The sequence below is a fragment of the Anarrhichthys ocellatus genome, unplaced genomic scaffold, assembly GCF_004355925.1.
Source record: "Anarrhichthys ocellatus isolate YVR2014 unplaced genomic scaffold, GSC_Weel_1.0 scaffold13, whole genome shotgun sequence".
Taxonomy (NCBI): Eukaryota; Metazoa; Chordata; class Actinopteri; order Perciformes; family Anarhichadidae; genus Anarrhichthys; species Anarrhichthys ocellatus.
The window spans coordinates 740,029-766,224 of record NW_022280043.1 but is presented as its reverse complement, the minus strand read 5'-3'; the positions used below and the strand labels follow the sequence as shown (position 1 = coordinate 766,224).

The 26,196-nt window shown below is 44.5% G+C and overlaps 2 protein-coding genes across 6 annotated transcripts in view; both read left to right on the top strand.

Annotated features, from left to right (window-relative positions):
* Nucleotides 1-3,094, top strand: part of serinc2l (serine incorporator 2, like) — a 5,888-nt gene extending 2,794 nt beyond the window's left edge. The window contains exons 8-10 of the mRNA XM_031852463.1: nucleotides 63-213; nucleotides 295-504; nucleotides 1,159-3,094. Of these exons, the coding sequence (XP_031708323.1) occupies nucleotides 63-213; nucleotides 295-504; nucleotides 1,159-1,297 (500 nt within the window). The 3' untranslated portion in view covers nucleotides 1,298-3,094. The remainder of the gene's footprint in view (nucleotides 1-62; nucleotides 214-294; nucleotides 505-1,158) is intronic.
* A 3,739-nt stretch (nucleotides 3,095-6,833) lies between these two features.
* hivep3b (HIVEP zinc finger 3b) overlaps nucleotides 6,834-26,196 on the top strand; it is a 38,618-nt gene continuing 19,255 nt past the window's right edge. For 2 of the 5 annotated variants that reach the window (XM_031852451.1, XM_031852452.1), the window contains exons 1-2: nucleotides 6,834-7,071; nucleotides 24,539-24,584. The gene's annotated coding sequence lies outside the window, so the exon portion shown is untranslated. Of the gene's footprint in view, nucleotides 7,072-24,538; nucleotides 24,585-24,608; nucleotides 25,636-26,196 lie in introns of those variants that run through there. The other 3 variants (XM_031852453.1, XM_031852450.1, XM_031852455.1) reach the window with 3 other exon arrangements.

Genomic DNA, 26,196 nt, shown 5'->3' with positions numbered 1-26,196 from the left:
GTGTGTGTGTGTGTGTGTGTGTGTGTGTGTGTGTGTGTGTGTGTGTGCTCTAAATGTCTTAGATCGAAATTGCAACCCCAGCCTGTTGAGTTTCGTGTCAAACATCAGCACCACTGAGCCCTCTGGTGACGGCACCCCCGGACAGGTGCAGTGGTGGGACGCTCAGGGCATTGTTGGCTTGATCATCTTCCTCTTCTGCACTCTCTATGCCAGGTAGGTTTAAAACCATCACAGTGTTCAGTTTTGTATTATTTATGTTTTTTGTAAACCTGTCTCTCTCCGTCCCTTCCCTAGTATCCGTTCGTCCAGTAACACCCAGGTAAACAAGTTGATGCAGACGGAGGAGGGTGGAGGGTCCGGTGGACAGGGCGTGGTGGGAGAGGACGGCATCCTCAGAGCCGTGGACAACGAGGAAGAGAGAGTCTCTTACAGCTACTCCGTTTTCCACTTCCACCTCTGTTTGGCCTCTCTGTACATCATGATGACTCTCACCAACTGGTACCAGTAAGTATCTGTCACCTACAAGACTGTTAAACGCGTTTTTGAAACTGTAAATACAAACTGCATTCCATCAAGTTCAGCTCCAGGGTCCGGACACTGTGCATGCTGGCTCACTGGCATGGCTGATGGGGACACATCGAACCATCTTTAAAGAAATGTGTACCGGTGATCAACAGATATGATTGTAGTTGAACTTGACAAAATCCAGGTGCAAGTCTGATTACAGAATTTTGCCTGTTACAATATTAGATATGGACCGATAAAGTATGTGAGACAGATACTAATGCAAACAAACAATTGTATTACCCAAGCTGACGGCACGATTCTTCAGATATGTAATGCAATATCTCATTCAAGAATGTATGCATGTTTGATGCTTTTCTGATGCCCAAACATCTTGACACCAGAAGCTTTCAGTAGTTGTTGCACAGGCACTGTAGGCCTCCCGCTTGGCCACCAGAGGGCACCTCCCCGTACCCGACAGTTATCCATTCCTTGAACATAGCTTGAATGTCATTTTCTAAAATCAAAAAGCCCTTCCCCTACAGTGCAGTTTCATATGTGAAAAATACGAGGACACAAATTTCAGTGCATGTGTTATGTTAACTTTAACTTTTAAGGTTTAAATTGTACTTTTGCCTCTGTGTCCTACCTCAGACCAGACACCACCTCCCAGGCCATGCAGAGCCATATGCCAGCCGTGTGGGTGAAGATGAGCTCCAGCTGGCTGGGCCTCGGCCTCTATCTCTGGACCCTCATCGCCCCTCTCATCTTCCGTGATCGGGATTTCACCTGAGTATGCCTATGCCTTGTCTTTTTAGCTGTATTAGTGGTTGTTTTGTTTCTCGCCCATGTATCCGGCTGTGTGAAGGATGCTATGAATGAAATGTGAAGGATGTTAAGAAGGAAATGCATTTCTTTTTTTTTTTTTTTCAATGAATTGCCTCTGATGTTATAGTGCTTGTGTTGTTTTACTTCTCTCAATTCTATTTAGTTTGACGATCACTACAGATTATTTGAAAGTGGAAATGGATATTTTTTATTCAGCCTGATTGGTGGTGGTTTTGGCTCCAAGAAGTTATTTTTTCTGCCAATGCCTCCCCTTCATAGGCCACTCCCAACCTTCCGCCTGATGTAGTCTGAACTATCACAGAGACTCAAAAACAAGGCACTTTCTCGATAGCTCAGCTATTTCAGTAGCAGGTTCCCTTTTAAGGGCCTGTGAGGTCTGACTCCTCTGATTGGCCAGGTCTGGAATCCCTGATTAGCTGGACTCTTTTAGTGCTGGAGGCAACGAGGAGAACCCTCCGTAGGAGCCCCAGAGTGAGTGTGAGAATTAGATAGGACGAATATGACACGCCCTACAGATCATAACAGGGCTTCCCTTTAGCTGCTGGGCTGTGTGCAAATCCACGTCATTATACCTCAAGCCAGAGATTCTTAATAGACCACCAGTCGAAATCTCAGCTCTTCCTCGTCCACTCCAACATAGGATAATTTAACTCTGGTGCTACGCCTTTCTATGTCTAACAACCTGTACCTGCATAGCGGTCTGTTTGAAGCAGGGAGACGTGTATTGATCCATAGCTGTCGGCATCATGCGATGTGCAGCGATACGGTTCAGGAGCTGATGGCTTGAACTCCACAGACCTGTGCTCTCGCAAATGCCATTATTTCCAGAATGTTGCAGCAGAGCGTGCTATTGAGTAGAGTTGAAGAAGGGAATTCTTAATTGTTACAAAACAATGATATATTTCAGAAATGATGAATTGCTGTTAAATGGTAATGACTCTCATCGTGTGTTTATGGTTGTGATGGTGCTATCATTTCATGCATTTTCTAGTAGTTACCTTACTTTCAATGACTTTAAATAAGACCAACATGTTTTGTACCTTCAAATGCTTTTGGTACAATCCTGAGAATGTTATTGTTTGTTGTGTTCTTTTCAAAAATGTCAATGCCCACACATATGAATTTAGATTTCCTGTTTCTCTGGCTGCATAATGAGTATTATAAATAGTGTGTTGCAATGAATTCAAATCTTTTTATTTTTTTTAGATCAGAAAATTTTAGAGCATAAAAACTCCCACACATTGTCTTCCTCACTTGCATTCCGAGATATTTCGAAAGCTTTCGGTACACAGACCTTCATCGGGTTACTTTACAAAGCAATGACAGAGCATGTCTTAAACCAATCAGGTCACACTACTAAAATGACATCACTCAATCAATCAAGAATCATGATTACCAAAACGTTGTCACTGACTATTTCTGAATGCAAGTGAAGAAGACAGTGTGCAGCAGTTTTTATTTGTTCTGTTTTTTGAAGGTATTCTCCTACGCACCTGTCGACCTACTGGTGTGCAAAAGTTTGCTCTATTTAGATCGAAGTGTTAAAATGTCAAAACGATGTGCCTTATTGTAGTCCTGCGTTTCAAGAAGAATTAAACACTAATGCTGACGTGTGCTCATTATGCCTTGCCTTACATTGTGGTCAGTCAGTCATTGCATGCCAGTAAGGCATAGGCTTATGACATGAATTAATATTAATGTATAAACACTGTTTTTAATAAAGATGGAAATATATCACTCACTCTTCGTCTTGATTGATCTTCAAGAGAAGCCTTTCACTTGTTTCATAAGTGAAATTATCCTTATCGGTATGCTGTGTGTAAAAACTACAGAATATTTGATAAAAAGATTTGATTACCTTTTGATTTACTAGTAGCAATAATTACTGGTAAGCTAATTAATACATAGACGTTCAGGGTGATTTAGGAGCCCCATGGATGTTATTGATTGTGCATAACATCTCCCTATCTCTAAGTACCACCAGGGTGCAGATAGTGTGAAAGCACCTTTTGCTTCCATACATCGCCCCATAGATTTAGGTCATGAGGTACCAGAGTTGAGGACAAAGGAGGGGCTTAGACATCACAGCGTGTTCCCTACTAAGTACAGATGTTTATCATATGCATAGATGACAGTCCAAAACAAGTCAACCATATGTTTGGCACGTTGCTTCAGTGCTTTCTGTCAGATTACTATTTGGCCTTACTCTGCCATGTCCCCTGCTGTGTTTCACTGTTTGCTCCATAAACTCTGAACACCGCTTATCAGCCACAAATGTCTTGACCCTTCACTGTGTGTTTGCTCTGCCAATTTAGCTTTCTGTGACAGAAGTCCAAAGATAAATTGAAAGACTTTTGAATCCAATTATAATCATATAGCTCTGACCAGATTTTTGACTAATTGTAAACCAAATCAGTAAATGTGTGTGATGTACTCTTGTTCTACCGAAACAGAGCAGTGTGTGGCAGTGTTTGCAACCTCTGCTGTTTTATTTCCTTCTCGCCTGGCTGGCAAACGGAGCCTGTTGGTTTTGGCTGCTACAGTCACTCCAACTAGTTGGCACAGTCTGGATCTGTTCAGGACACACCAGCTCCTGTCAACTTCCACCCTCCCACAACACCACCCCTCGCTTAGCCTATCCATGACGATCCTGAGTTGATGGATTGTGTCACGCTTTAGATGATAGAATGAATTCTCATTTCCATTGCATGTTGTGGAGGAAACGAAGACTTCCCTGACGCTGTAGAGAGGACAACAGCACACAACTGTAAATGTAAAAACAACAGCTATGAGATTGTTTTTGCTATTTGGCAGAGGGGGAAAGAAAAATGGTAAAAAAAAAAGTTACGAAAAACTAGAGCAAAAAAAGGTCAAAATGTGTTTTTGTGTCATTACAAACACTGAAGTTTCAGCGATGAAAGTCAGGGGTCAGACGCACGGAGAGGGTCCGTCCAGTCTTGTGCGATCATCATCGTCGAATGCACAGACATTGTAAGCCAATGATGTCACTCCTCTATCAAGAACAGACTGGTAGCATTTCCACCAAATCGTTTCAGTTTCATTGTCCTGTCCACTTAACACAGTCTCACTCTTTTGTCTTTCAAGAACTGCCCTCACTCTTGTAGGCATACCTCATATTTCTTTTCACTTTTATGTTATTGATTGAAGCATTTATAGTATCTAAGTTTTACGAGACCAAAGAACTCTTTGCACTATACTCTTCCATTAGTCTCCTGAAATTGTACAGCCTCTCAACACAGCCAAGAGCGTCTGAGAACAAATTAGCTAAGTGTCATGAATCTCACTTTTATTTCCCCCTGTTATCATCAGGTTTACAAATGTGAACTCGTTTTTTTTTTTTTTTGCCTCCTAGGATAGATTTAAGACACTCTCCACCTTTGGCCATTGGCTCCAGTGTCATAAATCCCACCTTCATTTCCTCTGTTATCGTCAGATGCAATTTGTCGCTGTAATAAGAGATCAGAGGCTGTAATGTGCTGATTATGAACCACTTACTGCAGCTCTGCGGCCGTGCTTGGTTAGGCATCCAGGGATTTTTAATTGCAGATTGACGGAAACAATGGTTATCACTTGCAGTGTTATCCCCTGACCTTAATCTCCGCTTACCCTTCCCCACATTAGTCTGTAAATGTCAGCGTTTAGCTGCATTTTTCACTCACTCATGAATAAGGTCATTCTCACACAGATCAGCACTCTGTTTTAAGCTTTGTTTCAGTGTTTATCGTTACAACCAACAAAGCTTGAATAGTGTCCCTGATGTTGATCTGGATAAGCATCGTTTCATGAGAGGATTGTGCATCCCTGAACACCTCTTTGACAGAACTACTGGAAATGCCCGTCTTAGGTGTAATTGGGTTTTTAAGAGTGGGATCCAGGCCCATTAAATTATGTGCTGCATGCAGGGGAGTTAATTGAGTTTGAGCCCTGCTGGCATACTGCATGTGCACTGAAAACATTTACCCAACATTAAGCCCCAATTAGGCTTTTCAGGATGGGACACTTGTTGCTGGATGACGGGAAGTGAAGATGTCGATGCCTGTCAAGACTCATTTCGCTGTTTCTTTCCAGTGAATACAATGTGTGCTCTAATAGTTTGTTTCTAATAAATTGTTAAACTTCCACTGGACTTTCATTGTTTTTCTGATTTTGCTGCCATTCTCTCACACTGGCAATGCAGTCACTAAGCTGAAAGTCTGAAAGTTGGAGTGTGTTTCTGTGTGTAGGGCTCTCCTGTGCGCATGCTCTCCCCCAGCTCAGAGGAGCAGCTAATGCAGTTACATAACAGTCAGTGCAGCCGGCGTCTGCTGTGAGCCAAATGCCAGGCCTGTCTGGTTACATAAGCCTGTCAGAGTCATATTGTAGCAGTACAGAGCGCTCACACCACAGCGTGTCCCTGCACTCCTTCCACCGTCTCCTGCTCGGTCTCTCACTTCCTCCCACTGTCTGCTTTGCTCTCCTCTCCTCTTTTTCTGCAACTCTCCCCACCTTCCCTCTCCTCTGCTTTCCTGCCCTTTCCTCTTGGCTGCGGAGCCGTTTCCAACACCCGGAAACAAAGAGTTAGCTTTGCTGGATGCAGATGCATGGACAGCATTGAAACATTGAGACAGAAAAGAGGGGGACTAACTGCACGCTCACATGCAGAGAGGACGAAACGCTTCCTATTCTACACTATTTCTCCTCCACTGAACATCATTAAACATTTACTTGCACTTATATGACTTTTTGTGAAAAGCAGCTTTAGGCTTCTTATTGACTCCCTGTGTGCCGTGCACTATGGCAGTGATGATGTCACTCAGTGGAAAATATGAGCTGTGTTACCGGTCACCACCACCTGTGAGCTCTGATGTCCACAGGCCTTCAGAGACCCATTTGATCTCAAAGATGCCGACACATCCACCAGGACTGCTTTTCTCAGTGGCCCCCAGCACTCCCCCCCATCCATGGCCCTCAGGCATAAGGGGGGTCAGATTGACATGGCCATCAGAGCGGCAGGAGTTTCACTCAGACCTGTGCACAATAGATTGCACAACACTGCCCATAAAGTCTGAACAGTTCACACAGCCATCCAGGAGTTCGTTTATTTATGGCCCCAGATCTTGACCTTTCATTTATTTATCATGCAAGTGCCGCTAAGTCAGCATTACTTTAAATATAGGTATAGCAGGAGGGTGTGATCGGCGGTGATGTGGTGATGAAATATTGCTGCAGAATTAGAGGAAAAAGGAAGAAAACCAGCTCAGATCAGAGGGGGCATGATTAGCCCAGTCAGCCTCCAAAACACTTGTTCAAAGCATGAGGTTGCCTGGCTAATTGGAATTAATAGCATTAACCGGCTACTTCTCCGCTCAACCAATGGCTGCCTCTGCCACCTCGTGGTTATTCATGAGGCGGGCTTCAACGTGCCAGCCCACTGGTGGAGGCTGAGAGGGGGGCGGTGCCCATCGGACCTGCCGTGCGGGGCGGTGCGGAGCACCGGGAGTGTGTTGTGCGTAGGGCGCGATGTTGTTTTGTTGTGGCGATCAGCTGAATGTGGGTCCGGTCTGACACAAACCAGTGGGAAGCACCCCGAGCCCCTCCGGCTCTCCTCTCCACCCCCACCGACAGCAGCTCTATCCAGCATCGCAATCCAGGAAATGCGGACTTCTGGCCCCTTCGCTACGGGATAAATGGCTGCAGCGCCCGTACTGAAGCAAGCTGGTAAATATTAAACCGTAATATTACTGCCTGTTTATCACGCAGTGTCCGTTGCGTTGCAGCGGCTGTCACGTCGAGGAGTGAAGTTGAGCGCATATAGCGTCCCACCCGTGCGTTCACAGTCAAGAGTGTGTCATGAAGTTGAGTTGCCTCGTTCATGTGTTGTGTTGATATGCGATGTGCGAAGATGAGCTGCATGCATGCAGGCACAGCGGCGGTCAGTTCAGAGGGATTTTTGGGGACTCTGAACTACAGCGCGTGCGGCGGCTGAAGTAGCGGCGGGTGCGCTGCACATCCAGCTGACAGCAGAATGTGCTTCATCACGTATAGCGTTGGTCCATAATAACAAACCGGCTCAGGAGAGCAACAGTGCGGGCTGACACACGCAGGCTACGCACACATTCAGGATTCCCGAATCATTCCTGTGAACTTATTGGGCTACACCTACACTGGCCGGATTTTTAGTGGATGACATCATGCTTTTGTGCTCAGTTGATCCGCTGTTATATGATAGATGGGCGAAGTTGACCAAAACAAGTTCAATTTGGCAGCTGTTCAATCAGTAAGTCCGACTCTAGGTTAGTCCCTTCTGTTATTTTGACTGTTTTTAGGGTCCGACTTCTCACACAGCGTTCACCTTTGCACAGCAAGGTAATCGTGCCAGTGTTATTGTAATTTGCATACAGACACAATAAATTACTGTGTCACTGTTGTTTGACACGTTTATTATGCTAAATGGTTTCCTTACAAACCATGTATCAAGTCATCATCTACACCATCATCTACATGCTGAACAGAGCAACAGGAAGTCACGTTGAGTTAGCAGCAGTTTTAACATCTATCTATCTATCTATCTATCTATCTATCTATCTGTCTATCTGTCTGTATGAGCTCTTAACTGTCAATACTTTGAGTTTCGCAGTATGACCTGTGAGTATAATATCGATCAAGTAAAGAAGCCAGAAAAATAAGAGGATTGACTCCAGGCAAATTCGTTGCATTTTGTGTGTCTCCGATGCCAATTTGGCAGGAAGTGAGTTAAGGAAAGCACATGAAGTGTGTTGCTCTCTGCACATGAGGACCACAGAAGCCAGTTACTGCTGAAAAATGCTTTTCTTATTTTATTTTTTTTTGTTTTATTTGCTTCAGTATCTCAGTAGCAATAGCAGCACTGCTGCAGTGTCCTACCCCCAGCTTTGGGTCCGTACTGTAACTTAGAGCACAGAAATACAGTAAAGTGTCAGACAACGGTGGTGAAGGGGGGATGAGTGCAGAGAGGCCAATATGCAATTATTTCTTATTGAATCAGCACAAAGTGGCAGCCATACAGGGCTCCACTCTGGCCTGGATCAAGACCACTTGTGGTGCTGGCTACAGAAAGGCGCTAGCTCAGCAGGCACCCAAGGAGAGCGCTCCTCCATTGCCTTGCAAACTCCCAAGATTGTTTGACATCGTGAAGCATTAAGCTGCGAGTCAGACTACTTTGATGTTTTTTTTTTTATACCATTGTAACTTTGGCTGAAATGTTAGAAAGTGGCTTGTAAAGAATAATTAGTATTTTTTTAAAGCTGGAATTGAATGTGCTATAATCTTTACAACCTTTGTGTAGCCGTGCCAATTCATTACAAAAAGCTCTGGTATTCGGTAACGTTGCCGTAGACCTGCCCAATGAGTTTGTACATTAAAAGTGAAACACAACTCTGTCAGCACCAACACTGATTACTGAAGACCTCAGTCAGTTAGTCAGGCAGGTTTGTGTGTGTGTGTCTATATCTCTCCCTGTCACAGGCAACATGGCACATGGAAAAGGACCGTTTTCTGCCAGTTAACACACAACCACTCATCACCTGATACAGTCTATTTCCCTCAGCACCTCCATCTCTCACACACTGAGTCAGCCTGGCAGGTGCCAACGTGTTGATCTAAATGCATGAGATGCCATCGGCAGCCAGAGGGTCGTGTGGAGTTCCTGTTCAGGCCTTCGGACATACCTCCCGCTGATAACGAGGCCTGATAACCACGGCCACACCGGAGCAAAGGATCAGGGGATGAGTAAGACTGACAGTGTAGTCTGAACCCTTGATGTGAAATTCCTAGGTGTTACACGGATGGTGTGACCCTGTAGAGAAAGTGAACAAGTGTTAGTTGGCAGTCTGTTCTGCTTCATGCATGAATGTAGGCTTGACAGATTACACAAAGTATTAAATGGCATGTGTGAGCATGTTGAAAGTTTTGTTTTCTCCGCGTGGGCATGCAAGAAGGATGGCATTGTTATTGGTCTCCTGCAAGAAAACTAAACGCACACCCAGTGAAGGCTGTAACATCCTGGTGGCAGGCGGACACAACCTTTTCATGTCTCTGCTGACGGTCATTAATTCTGTTCTCTGAAGCACCCGAGAAGAATAGACCCACTGTAGTGCTGGGAGACCGGAGCGAACCAGGAACAAGACTTTGGATACACACTTGTACAAACATACACGCACACAGGCACACATGCAAAATGGAGGCCATGGAGTGCCAGCCTGGCAACTTCACAAATGCCCCACTAGCCTATTAATTTGATTGCATGCAATCAGTTGCATTGTAACATATTCTGAATAGATGTTATTTAGTCTTGTGGCCTCGCTGTAGTCGGTACTTCTGCTTTTGTGTAATTTGTGTGTGTGTGTGTGTGTGTGTGTGTGTGTGTGTATGTGTGTGTGTGTGTGTGTGTGTGTGTCAGGGGGGTGCGGTTGTCTATCAGTGTCTGGCCTCGACTCAACCTCTTGCCCAGGCCAGTGTGTTGGCGGACTCTTCAAAAGCAGATAGAATTTCCTTGTGCTTGCCAGAGAGCGAGAGTCTGCCCTGTATATGTGTGTTAGTGTGCCTGCCTGGCCCCGCTCCCATGTGTGCCAGCCCAGGTTATGTAATCATTGAAGTGGACGATGATGTACAGGCGGCCCAGGTTCTGACATGACACTGCAGAGGGGTTACTCATTCAAACACTCCCCTTCGTCAGAGTTAATCATTAGCTATTTCGGCACAGTTGGTAGCCCAGTGGAACGTCGAGGGGTAATCCTCCCAAAAAATAGGTCACAAGTTCCTTACACCACTCCAACTTTTCGATAGCCCATAATACGCCACTCTGACGAGATTAACATTTTCTATGGTTCACATCTGTATATGTTAAAATCTGTTTTCTTCTTGTATCAACATTGAGAGCATTTTTGTGCAGGTTTTCACATTCCACAGTGGCCAGTGTTGTGCAATAGGGATGGTAAGCTCCTGCGCTGCTCACCACATGTACTGTATGTCTGTCAAGGGCTCGGACAGGACCTCAATATCTAGGCTTGTGTAACGCTTGGGAGAGGCTGCTTGGGACTGCCCGAAAACAAATTGATAACACACGTAGTGGCTTATCAATTACTGGATATTCAGATTTGAATGAAGGAATGTAAGCCCACCCTCAGGAGGCCGGGCATGCAGCTCTCCAGTAAGGATTCTGTGTTGCCTTGAAAGATTAGCTAAAGATGCACGTCCAGTGTGTCCATTGATTGGTGACGCAGCCGAGGTGTCATATTTCACAGCTAGATATCTCTGCCTCTTCCAAATCTCTCGCTTTCTCTCTCTGGGTCCCATGATAACCCTCTGACCACACCCCTCAGCACACACACACTGCATCTGAACAGATACTCCAGGTGTCTGTTCACCCCAATAATATGTGCTGATTAAACTCGTGGTTAGTCTCTGCTTTACTTCCTCCAAAATGTGTTTAGGCACCGTTACATATCCCGGTGCCATGGCTATGTGTAAAATGAATATATGTGTGTGAGAGGGTGAAGGAGAAGAAGAGAGATAGTTCTACTTCGCTAATGAATAAACTCTTTCCAATGGTATTTATGTCCTTATACTGGCTTCCTTCTAATTCCTTCACTCTCCTCCGTGTCTTCTCGTCTTCTTTTCTCTCCTCTCCCCTTGTTTCTTTTCCTCACTTTCCACTCCTTTCCTCTCCTCTCTTCTCGTTCACTTTCCTTTCGCTTCTTGTCCTCTCCCCTTGTTTCCTCTGCTCTCTTCTCTCCTCTGCTCTTGTTTCTTCTCCTCACGGATCCTCTCTCTCCTTTCCTCTCCTCTGTCTCCTCTCCTCTCCTCCCTCACTGGGGTCCTTTGTCTCAGTGTGTAAGGCATCCCTGCAGTAACTGCGAGTGAGGATTGGAGGGGATTTCTGCTCTGCGGGAGGGTAAGTGGGCTTTGGGAGGAAAATCCTTCCAACACTGTCGCGGTTCTGCCGAGCAAATCAAGGCGGCAGGCGATGCTCCAGTACAATCCTCCCCAGCCACGTCACTGTCACTCAAGCAGAGCCGTTGAACTCACCCCTGGACCCCCTCCTTCAGCTGCACTCTTTAAAATCCCTGTGAAATCTGTGGAGCAGCCTTCAGTAGATTCCAGATGTGTTTTGTCTCTCTCATGGTGCTGTCAGTCTGCGGTGTACCATGTTCAGCCTCGAGGAACGCTCTCTTACCTGGCGGGCCTTCATGCTTTGAGATGTGTCGGCTTGCAGGGAGCTCCCTGTGGATGCTCCTTTTAAAATTGTGGGACATACTCTGCTGTGTGATCCATAGTCTCATATACAAAATATCTGAAACAAGTCGGTCTGTCTGTGTGCTGCGCGGTGGCCTGCATGCATGTGCATTTGTTATTCACCACATAGTCCCTGTAGGCAAGCTGTGCCGTGACATTGTCAGGTTAGGTCATCTAAAGAACACCTCATTTTTAGATGCTGTTAATTATGCAGGAGTGTGGTCGACTGCCGTCACTCGGGAAGGTCATTTGCTCCTCACCCCGGTAAAGGGCACACATCTTTACAGATTTTGGTCTGTTTGTGTTGCGTTGGGGGTAGAACTGTTCAGTTTTGTTGTGGTCTTGCGATGCTACTGATGCTGTGCTGACATCCTGTTTGAGGGCTAACTTTAAAAGGCTTCAGATTTTGCTAAAGTCTTCCATTTGATGTCACACTGCAAATGCATTTACACAAGATGTGTAAATGTGTGTAGGTATAGCTCTTCGTGTTTATATATATTCTGTGACTGTTTATGTGTATAATATTTTTGCTGATGCTTCCATAAGCGAGGGCGTCTGTTTCACCTAATTGAAGGTCAATATTTGCATGAGCATTCCTACAGACAACCTTCCTAGCTTGGTCTAAACAGAACACTGGCTACCACTGTACTTCAATAAAACCAGAGCGCCTGTCATATTCTAGTCTAGTACTGCCAAAGCTATCTCACAACACTAAGGTACATTTGTACTGTGCCAATGCGGTGGGGAGGTCTTTCATAGCCCGCAATTATTCCGCAAGAGATGGGGGAAAAAAGTGTTTTAATTTTTGTAAAACCAATTAGGATCACCAACTTTGAAAAGCCCGCAGTTTCTCTTGCTAAATACTAGAAACATGGCACAAGGCTAGTTAAATTCAGCAAACTTTCCCAATGTGATAAAACAGTGACTGGACAGACAGAATGCAACAGTCAGGCTCATTCTGACTGCGGTCTTTTGAATCAGTTTGGTCAAAGTCTGTGAGTAACTTGAGTCGAGCTAAAACGATTGGTCGATTGAAGATTTGAAGACGTCACCCGGAGCTCTACGAAGTTATGTTAAGTTTTTTACATGTCATAGACCAAATGAATCATAGTCAGATGAGCACTAAAAATAAGTGTTAGTTGCAGCCCTCCCTGGGTCAACTGTATGTTGCATCAAGTGAACAGAACAGACTATACTGTCACAGCAGAAAACAAAGGCCCAGTTAAAGGACCATACCGGTAGTCGTTTTACAACTTTGGCTTGTTGCAACTTAGTTTCATTTTTGTAACTCCATTCATCGGTTCCATGATTTTATTTATGCTAACATAACATTATACTCACAAAAGTGATTGCTGAGATTTTAGAAGTCAGTTACTAAGGTCCATCTGAGCAACAGACACGAGGAGTCAGACTGTTACTGATCTTAATGTTAATCTAAGATTATGTAAGGACAAACCCACATTTGTTTATTTAGGTTTCTGTCTGAAAGCCTTAATAATCCTCGATGAGACACAGTCAAACAGAAGACATGGCAGCAGGTGAATCATCTCAGGCGGGATCAAGCTCCACAATGCTCTGCAGCCTCAGTGAAGTAATCCCGTCTCACATTTGTCACTGTCATGGTGGATTAACAGTCTGAGACCGATGGTCAGGTGATGGTGCTGCTGAGCATGATTCGCTCTGTTGGGGCAGTTATGGATGGAATGGGAGAGAAACTCGTTTGTTTGATATTCTAGATGTTCTGTCACACAGAGCTGCAGACAGGCTCACCCGGGCATAATTGAGAAAATAAACGGATGATAAAAAAAAAAAAAGCTGGTGCCGCTCGTCACAGGGCTCCATGTTTATCCTCTGCTGCTGGACGCTAAAGCCAAGGTTTTTAACACCTTTTGGGGGAGCAAGGATGGAGGAGTTGTGGGTGGAGCTGAGGAAAGAGGCAAATAGTTGAGGCTAACACATGAAAGTCCTGCATCCATAAATCCATTTTCCATACTGTACCCTCTTATCCTGTGCACGATCTGCAGCGTTTCTCAGCACATACCGGGCTAGAGGCACAGTAAAGTTCAATTATTTGGATTTTATCAATCTTATATGAATTATGATTTAGATAAGACAAACGCTTTGACTTTATAATGCATGGTGGCATATGTTTTGGGGAAAAGCTCTTCCTCCTTCTGAGGTGTTACAGTGATTTATATTATGTAATCATCCTGTCCTCAACAACCTCATACCGTCAGCAGTCCCAGTGTTTGCAGCCAGGTAGTCCCCCACCTCCTTCCGTTTTCTCTGCTTTGCACTATCAGCACAGTGCCAGGGAGCAACCCAGGCTTTGTCACTGCAGACTTGGAATTTTCACTCTGCAACTCTAATATGCTTAATGGCTCTGCGCTCGCCCTCCGAGGACCCCCCGTCTTGCCCTAATGTCAGCTGATTGACAGGTTGCCGAGCCAGTGAGGTCGCTCCGTGGGAGGGACAAGGTGGCTTGTGGTAGAGTGACCACACGGTGCTTCTGGTGCATCTCGGCCCGGGGTGAACGCCATAGTTCACTCTGACACCCGCACGGCATAGGGAGACCAGGAGCTGCACGGCTGGTAGCATGTGACCAGCTGTAGATTTAGAGGGTACAGCTCCCCCGACTCCTCTTCTTCCTTGTTCTCCACGACCCTCTCTTTGTCTCTCTTGGTCTCACTACCAAGCTGTAGCGGTGTGCTATCTGAGAAGCTGATCAGTATTCTTTGAGAGTAAAGTAGCTGAAGCAGCGGGACTGGGTTCCCACTCGCTGCCCCTGAGTAGGGTGTCCATTACCGAGGGAGTGCCTAAATTACACAGAAGAGTTAGATCAGGAGAAGCCCTAGGAAGAGTTTTGGAGCGAGAGAGGGGGGTATAGAGTGGAGAAATCAATTTGTCTCTGAGCGACACGTACATTGTTGCAGGCATTCAAAAAAAGATGCCCTGTGTGCAATTACAGGATTTCCAAATTACAAGATTGTAAATCTTGAGCTAAATTTCATGGGAGATTTTTTTTTTTGTGTGAAAGCACAATGTTTCTTTGTCTTGTGAGAGCGAGGTTTCCCTGTTGCTAAGCCTGCAACAGTCTTTCCTTCATTGGTCATAGTTGTTTGTTTTGGTTTGCATGCTTGGTCATGTTGTTATCAGCATCATGGATACACAAGTCATAGGTTGGATGGCATACTCGATGGCTTTTGGAGAAGCTGCAAGGATGGGAAAGGGGCAACATTTCCTTTTTTTTGAAGCTCAAGTGCAGACGCAAAACTTCAGAAGCTGCAGTTTGCTTTGCAGAGTATCATCGTTTCATCCCATCAATCAGTGTAATTCGCTGTTTATTGCTTTTCTGTGTAACTACAGTGTTATCAGATTATCCTCTGTGCAGTTTTTCACGGTGAACGTTGTATTTCATTGTGGTGTGTCTTTACTCTACTCTGTGTCATCAAACAAGCTTGTGTAAAGATTTAAAAAATACGTTGTCCCTCAAAAGCCAGACTATATGCCTTTAGTCCGAGTTATTGATTTATTTATTTCTATGTCAGTAAATGTTGGGTTCTTTCAGTCCGTCCATGACTTTGGGCCAGACTAAAATATCTCTATTGGGTGGCCATGGAATTTTGTACAGACGCTGGTTGTTCCCAAACAGAGGCCCTGACCAATGTAGTGCCCAAGGCAAGATTTGAGCTGCTGCCTCTTGAATCACAGCCAGTTCCACCGCCAATCGTGTTCATACATTCAAACTGCATAGCTATGCAGATCACACTTAGTACAAAAACTGTATTCTCAAATGATTTAGTTATTCCCCGAACACCCAAATAGTCTTTCCATTTGTCCCTAATTAATTTAAGGTGTGAGTAATTTCTGTTATTTTGAGTTAGTTATTAAATTAGCAAACCATATGTCGTAGAGTTAGCTAGTATGACTCTGATTAAGCTATTATACAATAGATTCATTTACCAAATTACCACTGTTTTTTCCTCATTTTTTCCCCGGGCCTCGGAGGGCATGGGTCTGTTGACATGATACGGTGTATTTTTAGGCTACTGTATTAATCGTATCACATGTTAAGTTCAGTCTCACTCGTCCACTCACTTGGGTAAGTCTAACTAAGACCGCGATTATGTTGTTGGGGGCTTTTTTTCTAATAAATGGGCACATGTGAAAGTGGTATAAATCTTCTCTTCTAACTCTCGAATAACAGTATTTTCCAAAAAGTCAAACTACTCCTTTAAGGACAGCAAGACTGAAACCTGAAAGGTTGCACATAGCCGGAATGTAACAGCTATAAGGCCTTTCATGTAATGACAACAAACTGACGTGTTTTTATGTCTTTGTGGGTGAGCATTTGTACCGTGGAGATATCCGGGACAGAAACACCCTCTTATGCACACAGATTTTCTGACACAGTTTCATTTTTTTGGATGGCATTTCAATAGTTTCCATGCTTTGAATTTACTGCATCTGTCGTCAGCGCGGTCCAATTCACCCTGATGATTCAGCTGCGCACCTCGTCTATGGAGCTCAGTCAAAACACAATAGAAACCCTCCAAATTTTGGGAAATAATTGGAACTTTTAACCTTTTAACCACAAACCTTTCAAACACCTTTTAACCACAAACCTTTCAAACACACTGTATGCTTGTGCAGCCTGCTGTTTGATGGGAGTAGCTCTATTTTCATTCAGTATTATAGAGTCAAGTGTTCAAACATAGTGCCTGATTTCTTGCTTTGCTGATGTACTAGCCAACACAGGGTAATTGAAACTACACTAATGTTTGAGGTCGGAGCACAATTTTTTTTCACGCCATTTAAAAAAAACACTTGGACAGAAATAGCAGTTCATGGTTCTTGATTTCCTCCAGGTTAAAATTCCTGTCTATTCCCTTCACAATTAACAGTTGTGTCTCTCTGACAGTAAGTTATATAATCAACAGGTCAGGACAAGTTAATTCATTTCCTAGAGAGCTGACCGATGAGGGAAACCGTGGCGTGGTTTACGAGCGTGTCAGCGGACTATTTGTGGTCAGCAGCTGTAGATTCAGGCAGGTTTCTTCTGACAGGCACGAAGTTTTCCAGGTCTCGACAACAGTTTTGAAAATATAATATTTAGAAAACAGCTGAATCCAAATAAATGATTGAAAGCTATTTAATTGTTCTTCAGTAAATATATAATTATTAAGAGTTAATTTGTGGTTTCAGTCAAGCTATTTTAATTATGATGAAGCATTATAAAAACTACAAAAAATACTCAATAAACAGTACGACTCCCCTGTTCGAAAGCATTACATTAATGTAATCTAATCACTCAGAGTACAAATGTCACCGTGCAGAGATGAAGAAATCAAACAGCAGCAGGTCAGGTAACCTACAACTGCCGAACTAACAGCATCACTTTCAGGAAGAATAGAAATGTGTTATAGTACATATAAGTAGCTGATAACGCAGTCATAAGCATGAACTCGCAAAACTTAAACAAGTGGCAAGATGTGCTCTCCAGTGAGAGTAGAAATCTGTCACATTAGTGCCTTGTTTGCTGCGTATCCAGCCTTTTAGCGTTTACTTGCGTTTAAACAATTAGATGGGAGCGCTTGGGGCTTTGCTTTATGCCTGATGATTTTGCTTTTCTCAAACCAGTTCAGCGTTTTAGATTAAAAAAAAACTGTGATATAAAGTTGTAGAAAGGCCAGAAAGTTTAAATTTAGTTCCTGAAGAGTCGATAGCCCTGGTGAATAAGCACTCATACATGCTTATATGAAATTGTGGTAAAATGAAATAATCTCAGGTGAGCGCAATATTATTACAATAGTGGTTTCAGGTGTCAATTAAATGTGTGTTTTGCAGCAGCTTCAAACAGGTATTACCCAATCAGTATTGATAATAGGAGGCAAATTGCCTCATCATGCGATTGCTTGACACCCAACCTGCAGTCCTGATGCGAGCAAATGTGGTTCCTGAGGTGACACTGAGATATCTGTAACCTGGCATGACAGAAAATTCTTACAGGAAACATTCTCTGAGGTAACATAATGATCCAATGTACATACAGAGAAGCCCAGGAAGCCTGGCTTAGGGCATGTTCAGAGACAGCGTTTCAACTTGTATTGGATGACAAATCAGCCGTACGTTACCCGGGCAAGAACTAACAGGAAATCAATGTATCCAGCCACCTATCCTACATCAATACAGCGTCTCACTTTCTTGCTCATCTCGCCGCCTCTCTCTTTTTTTTTTCTCTCTGGCTGTGTTCCTGCAGTGTGCTTCTTTGAAAACCACAGCGTCTCTATTTTAAGGACGTCTTTGTTTCTCTGCTTTGTATTCAAATGATCAGGCTCACACCGGCAGGAGGATGCAGCTCTGTCTGAGGACGAGCAGGTTTGTGGGAAGGGTGGTGAAGAGAGAAAGGTGGCTTCCAGAGTCAGGTTTCTCCTAACCAGATCTTTATGAGGTGGTGACAGCTGGAGGAATGCGCCGCTAATGCCCCCTAAAGCGGGTCTTGTGACCTTTTGGGGCTTACTTTCAGAGCAATTTAAACGGTCTGGTTGTTCATGGGGGAAGAAAAATGTTCATCTATGATGTGTGTGTGTCATGTACTGTATATGATTTTATCTCATTTAGAAGCAGTGTGCAGGAGTACGGGTTTGTTTCTGTACCCTGGAACAAGACGCTGTGGCTGAGTGTGGCCTTCCCTCGTGGCCAGACTAGACTGCGTCTCCCAGCAACAATGAGTACAGCCTGTGACACATTTCTGTCTGTCTGCTAACCCAAAGTGGGCCACTTGGTTTGCATTGAGGTGGGCCATGTTTGACTTACAGCGCAGACTTATGAAAGTGTCCCGTAATGATATTTAATTTGATATTGGAACTGTGTTTGTCATAGCAAATAACTTATTTATTTTTTTTACAGTAACTTGACTTCCTTGCTGTCTGAGTTTTGGTAAAGAAATTGGACGCCAGTGTATGTTTGCTTGTCCCTGGTGCTTTGTTACTAAGCAGCATGCAGGTATTGACACTCATCTTGACACCTTAATCCTTCTCGACCTAGTGTTTACAGTACAGTAAGGCTCTGTATCTCTAGCAATCTGTTGTTGACAACTGCTACTGTAACGATTAGCGCAGTGAAAGCAGCATGATGATTTAACATGTTCGGTAAAAAACAAGCTAAAAAAATAATTTTTTGTTTCCATCCATGCAGAAAGTTTGGCTTGTTTTTGCCCAAGTTTTCAGATACTTGTCTCAGAAATTTCTGCCTCGACTTCAATACAATGGAGGTACATTTTTCTGTGGTGCGCAAAGCTTTGAAAAGTTGCATTAAAAAACTACTTTAGATTTTCTGAATCAATGAATTATTATTATTCAGGATAATTCATAGAACACGCTGTCAGCAGTATTCATATGAACTATTTATTTTCCAGAGACTGCTTCTCAGGATTATCCAGGGTAACCAGGACCTTGTGTCAGTAGGGATAATAACTCAGAAGGATATTTCAAAAAATCTGGACCGATTGATGCCAAAACTTTTTGTCGGGCCAGACACCACTAGAGAGAAGTTAGAAAATCAGTGCAGTTTATGGTATTCTGTAGATTCAGCATTTCAATTACATTCAATTGCACACACACACACACACACACACACACACACACAGATTTACTAAGAGAGTTTTAGCTGCACTTGATTGTCGTGTGTGATTGATGAGCTGCCTCACTCAGCCCTGGAGCTGCAGTCCCAAGATATAGAGGCTGCACACGGCCCACACATTCTCAGCTGGCAGATAAGAGTCACCACTTGGTCAGAGCCATGTACTGAGACGACAAAATGACCAAGTACAAGAGCTCTCTCTCAATGTCTCCGTCTCTCTCCTACGCATTTGCACGCGCTGTCTTTCTCCTCCAACTTGTTATTCTCCGTCTCGCACTCTTTCCCTTTCTCTATTTATCACTTGCGCTCACAAACACCCGCACTTTCAGAGAGACAAACACACAAACAGACGGGTTACGGCACATGGCGTTTGTATATGTGCATTGGGTTTGAAGGGCAGCTGACGAGGCGATGATGCGTCAGGTGAGCCTCTGCTGACAGGCCGCTAATGCAGCGTGACACCGTGCAGAATGGGCAGCGGGGGCACGCAGCGGAGGAGGGAGAGTAAACCGTCAACCAACACTTAGGCTGAATGGAGTTGTTTGTCTTGGTGGGTAGCAATTACATGGACTGGCCTGGCTTTAAGTAAACTCCCTGATCAGAAGGGTGCCCCTCTGCCAGGCTGAGAGAGAAAGAGGGACGGAGGCCGTGTTGATACATTCTGCGGCCTGGTGCTCGTGTTTGAACACACTCAGGCTGAGCTCCCACCTGTTGACTCTTCCCCGTGTCTGTGTTTGTGCAGGCAGCACTGAAAGCACCAGCAGCTCAAACCGAACAGCCCAAATGAACATAGTCACAGGTTCCTGAGATGTGTGTAGATAAGGCATGGCGCCAGGTCATGCACAGTGCTACAGCAGTGTGTGTTGTACCTGCTTGCAGCTTCACACAGGATGCAGTGCAGCAGCTGCAGAAAGAGGAAGTGGCACAGGCTTTCCCATCACTGGGGATGAATCCACACGGGTGACTTCATAGAAAAATAGATCACTTCAGTGGAAACAAAAATAACTGCACTGAAATGACAGCTGTTGTAAAGTGAGAAATGTCTGCACCAGTGTACAGACGGTTTTCCTTTAACAGCATATAAAGGGAGATTCAGAAAAATACAGATGATACCACGTTTTTATTGTTGGATAATAGCAAAACATTTTAAACTTAACCTACCGAAAAAGACTGAGGACGAATATACTGTATATATATTTGACCGCTCTCCAATCACATTAACTGAAGACGTTCATCTCATCACAACCTCAACCACATTCTTTTCTGCTGCACCACGACTTGAGAGAGCCGATGAAGCAGTCGACTGTGAACGACGGGTACAATAAGCTGTGTGGGAGAATTTGCACTGTGGTCTCGACATCCACGCACCACTGAAACTTGTGGGCGCAGGGAGGACAGCTTTTGAAAATGTCAGTTCCTCTTTCTATATTTAACCACTCCTGCTAAACCGCCCCTCCCCTTTTGCTTTGTCACTCTTTTATTTCTTTTGCACACCACTCATGCTGCATTTTGAGTTTGGTGTTGAGCTGTCAAAAGGCAGATGAGCTTTCTTAGACAGACACTCTGTACACTGCTGCTGTCCCTAATGTATTGGTTTCATGTCAGAAGACTACTTTAGATTTGAGGCAGTGAATCAAAACTAATGCTTAAGACTTAGAAAAACACCAATACTGTATAAACCATAACTGCTGGGTATACACTACCATTGCAAATTGCTAATGATATATCCGCTCTATATATGATATCGCTTACCAATCAGGGACTATACTCAGGGCCGGGCTACTTTTAATAATCACTACCCACAGCAACCCTGGAGACGGGGTTTCCTGGTAGGCTTCCTCATAATATACATGAAGTTTACTTAGCAGCATAGAAAGACAGTAGGGGGCTTATTAATGCTCCAGCACCACGGAACAGGAAAACACAATGAGAGTGCGTTGCAAGGCTGAAATTGAGAACTAAATGGGGGGAGAGTTGCTTCAAAGAAGGAACTGTGCATTTCTGTGTCTCAGACAAATGGAGATAAACGGAGAAAAGAGAGGCAGTGAAACCCCTCAAGATAAAAAAAAAAAAAAAAAAAGAGCGATGCTGAGTTAAACAGAGGGTGGCCAGTCTTTCAGTGTTTTACAGGATCAGATATCACATCTGCTGAGGACACATCGATTGGCTTCAACAAAAGACTAGCATGCTCGACTCCATTAGCAGGCCGGTTGGTTGCATGTCTAAGACCACTCTCCACTCGCTGTATTATGTCTGTCTGTGTGTTTGTTTGTGTTTACCATGTTCAACATCGTAGTCTCGTGTGTTAGCATGCTAACATTTTCTTAATTAGCACTAACAACAAAGTACAGCTGAGGCTGATGGGAATGTGATTGTTGCATAATTTTGCAAGTGTTTGGTCATCAACCAAAGTGTTGGACGAATTGAAATGATTGATCTGATGATGGTGCTTAGAGAAAATTCAGGGGATCAACAAAGTCGGTAGGATTCATCTCGTGGGAAACATACATTTCATCCAATAGTTGTTGAGATATTTCAGTCGGGACCAAAGTGCTGGAGAGTCTGTTAGTATGGCTAAAAACATTCCTCCAGCTCGATGTATGACACCAGTTGCTCAATGCTAACTTGTCTGCTCAATAACACACACATCCATTAGTGTCTTAACACTATTTTTTGGCTGGTGCCATCCAGTCAAACTGAAAGCTGTTCCGAGGCTTATGTCAAGCTTTGGGAACTCTGTGTAAAATCAGATGTAGTCTATCTAAGTTTTACGTGTCACATTTTCAAGTGGAAGGTGAGAATCAAGTGGTGAATAAATGTAGCTGTATACATTTACCCGAGTAATGACTTGGATTTAGTGTTGTTGACATGTTGTTCCCAGAAGACTCAGCCCACCAGTTTAAATGGACGTCTTCTTTGACCCCAGTTTATTTTTTACCAAATCGATGCAAACAGGTAGAGCAACACTTAGGTACAGTGGCTTTTATACACCATATGGACTCCCTCTTTAAATGGGTTTTGTTTCTATCATAATACCACAGTCTTATGGACAGACAGTCATAAGGTCAGTTTACTGGAAGACCACAGGTCTGAAATAATCTGCCTTTGGAACAGAGAGAACCCTCTCTCAATACTCCCATATTTGCCCCTTTTACTGCCTGTGTCTGCAGTTTATAGGGTGAAAGTCCAAAAATATGTCATCTGTATGGTTGTCTGTAAATGCGCAAACCACTCATTTGGTCTAAATTATAGTCTGTGGCTGCTCCAAAACAACATGAAGTTTCTTATATAAAGCATGATGTGTGCAGTTTAGGTGTTGCTTGCCTCTGCATTATACGAGGTAGGTTGGTGTGTGTCATGTATGTGAAATTGTCTCATGTGACCACACCACAGGGGAGCCCTTGTTTCAATGTACTGTAAATGAGAACAGTTTTGCATAATGTGAGCCTGACATGCTTTGGGCCATTGGGTAGCATATGGTTACCATTTATTATAGCATCACGAAAGCACACCTTTATGATCGTTGCACTTCCCACTTTTGATCCCTGTCTTCAAGATTGTCATCTTCTGTGTTGTCGCTTGCAGGACTGTTCAACTTAATAGCTCCCAGCTCTCTCTAGTTCCTAACCAGTCTGTGTGTCCCGGTCCCCGGCCTCGCTAATCGTTACGTCTGTGTAGAGCAACTTTCCTGTCAATCATTGCCACAGTGGCAGTTTTGTTCCCGGGCCTCTGCCCCCCCTCCCAACCTTCCCGTCAGAACCCCTCAGTCTGAGGAACAGAGGACAAAGGGATGACGGATGGGAGAAGGTCCCGCGCAGGGAAGTACAGTATAGAAGGTGTGTGCTGTAAAGGGTGACAATGAGCACATTCAGGGCAGACACAATACAGTGCCTCGGCCCGCAAAGCCAGCAGCCTGTGAGAGTAGTCCAGCATCAGGCCAGCACAGTCCCCTACAGCAGTCAGCCAGCAGCCGCGCGGAGCCAGGGGTAATCACCAAGTCCTGAACAACACTCCTATTGACTGGGACCAAATAAAATAAGAGATGAAACACAGAGCAGAGGAGAAAGAATAGGAAGACATGTGAACAACCACGGAACAGCACAGGAGAAGAGGACGAAAACAGAGCCAATGAGTAGGTGTATTGTTGTTAGATGAGGTTGAAAAGACAAACAAAAAAACACATATAATCGATCAATTAGGAGAAGGAGAGAAACGTCTTTTCCTTTTTGACACATCCCGTCATCTGGCCGTGAGTCCCACCAGGCCACCACGTGTTGCTGGGCTGTGAGGATCCATGTTCCCTCTGCCTGCCTTCTGATCAGCAGCCCAGCCATCCGCTCGTTCTGTACGCCGGCTCGTTGCTGTGTGAGTGTGTTTATTTTAGAGCGTGTGACTCACACTTCCTGTGCTCTGCCAGTGAGGCAAAGCTCTAAGGAACAGCAGGACCTCCGTTCATTCTCAATTCTCTCTCTCTCTCTCTCTCTCTCTCTCTCTCTCTCTCTCTCTCTCTAGTGTTGCACCGCTGATAGGCCCAGCCCGAGTTCTGCATAATGCGGGGGCTTGCTTGAATGGATGCTACTCTGGAATTCATTTGCAGATGCAGCATGATGGCAGGGACTGGAAGGTTTACGTAAATGAGACTTGTATATGTGGGCAGAGGGTTTGTCACTGAGGAAGAAGGCTGCCGTTGTTTTGTCTTCACCCACCACTACAATACAATAACTTTGCTGATAAGGAGGTGATAATTGCAAGGAATCTCCCTCGGGGTTCTGTGTGACATGGGAAAACCCAATGCAAGACCTGTTTGTAATCCTATCTATTGGCAGTGCCACCAGCCGCAGAACGAGTTTGACCTCAAGAACCTGAATCTGTAGGTGCATGTTTTTGTTTTCCCGATTTGCTGTGCACTTTGGTTGCAATGAGAAACGTCACAGTTGATGCAATGACTGTGGTTTCAGGGAGGATGGTGTGACTTGTTGGAGGTGTTACTCATGTTATGGGAATATGAGTCGCTTTTAGCTTATTTTTGCTACCGCATCTTTCTCCTCCTCCCCTTGCATTTGTACAGTGGAAACTGTTCATTTACTGTCTTCCCTGCTCCCTCTCGCTCCCTCTCTCTCCATCACTCTTTTTTTGCCTCACCCCCAGTCTCTCTCTCTCTCGCTCTCTCTCTCTCTCTCTCTCTCTCTCTCTCTCTCTCTCTCTCAGCAACACACCCACTCAAACAGTCATATCCGCTCTCACTCTCTGGCTCTCCCTGCTTGTCTCACAGTGCCTGTGAAGCGTCTCTGAAGGGGAAGACCAGACTGCTCTGTCAGGTAATCTAAACTCCGTCTTTTTCTTTCTCCCTCTCTCTCCCTCTCTCTCTGCTCGCCCCTCCCCTCACACTCTGTCTTTCGCTCTCTGTCTTCCTCACTTATTTAAATCCATCTCGGTCTTCCTCTCTCCCTTCAGCCTCCCCCCTGTCTTTCCCTCCCTATCATTACTTTTCTTGTCAGCTATGGTAAATTAGTTACTTAGTTATTGCAGCTGTTCCAAGTGAGTTTACATTTGATCGTTTGTTATTTCAAAAAATATAAGTTTGTTAATGTCAAAAACTCTGTTTAAGGATTAAATAACTGAGTTAATTTAGCACGTCAAAGGCTACTGATACGTTATGATGAAAGGATTTAAATTCACGGATTTATTTTTCGTCAGAAAGAGTCTTCAAGGTTTCTATTGAATGTCCGTTCTGGAAGAGGGATCCCTCCTCTGTCGATCTTGCCTGAGGTTACTCCCTTTTTTCTGGAAATCTTGTGGAATTGTTTCACAATTCAAATCGAGGGTCTAAGGATAGAGCTCCTCTCCAGTCAGAGGCAAAGCCCTCTGAGACAAATGTTGGACCGTATAATTTAAATTGACAAACTAAGTGACTACGAAAGGATGATTTCCATCCGTGAAGGTCCTGGCCGCAAATAAAGTTATGGAAATTCGAGCAACCATCAATTTAGTCAAAGTTGTGGTCACTTTGTTTTTACGGTTGATTATGTCACCCAAAGTACCAGGTTTTCCGCTGCCAGGGGTATTATTAAAACTCTCAATGCAATCTTCTCCTGCCGTCGAGGTGTGCATTACCCGGCGCTGCCATGCCACTCGTGTTTGATTTAATGGCCGGTATTCACCTGCAGTTCACTGGCTTGTGTTTAATCAAAGTGAACACTGCAACGGTTGTGAACTGCCAGTCTCATCAAAGCCCTGTGAAATCCTTCTCTACACCCGCAGAGGTGCACAGAGCTGAGAGAGAGTGAGTGAGAGCTCTGGTATGTGGTGTTTTTTCAGACGGCGTCCTCCTTAGCGAGCGGCTTCTCCTGACAGCAGTGATATCCCTGGGTGAGTGTGAGTGTTGGCCTCTGAGGTTTTATGCTGTACCAGGCGTCTGGTTCTTTCTTCTTGGTTTCTTCTCCAGTCATCTAATATCAAACCAAACTGTTTCTTCCTGTGGCTCTTTTGATTGGTTAGTGCTAGACTGTATAGTATTTGTGGTTTGATTGGCAGCTCTGTTTTTGGAGGTGGTGGCAGGGGAAAGACTGTGTACTTAAGGAATGCTGCAGAGCCTCCTGTACAGTTTCACATGTTGTATTGCTGCATTGAGATTATGACCCTTGTGGTTCAAGCTGTTGCAGGCATGACTGCTGTGGTGTCAACCCGTCGTCACTCAGAGGGCATAAGATGTCAAGGGTCATGCCAGCTTGTCAATGCACGGCGAGGCCAAGCATTTCCCCTCCTCACTTCCTGCTGCCAGTGTGCGTCTGTAGTCAGAAAGGATGCTGGGAGATAAATTTAGACCTCCAGCTCCCTCTCCATCTGCCGTTGCTCAGAGTAGGCTGGTTTCCATGGGAACCGAGAGAGAGAGAGAGAGAGAGAGAGAGAGAGAGAGAGAGAGAGAGAGAG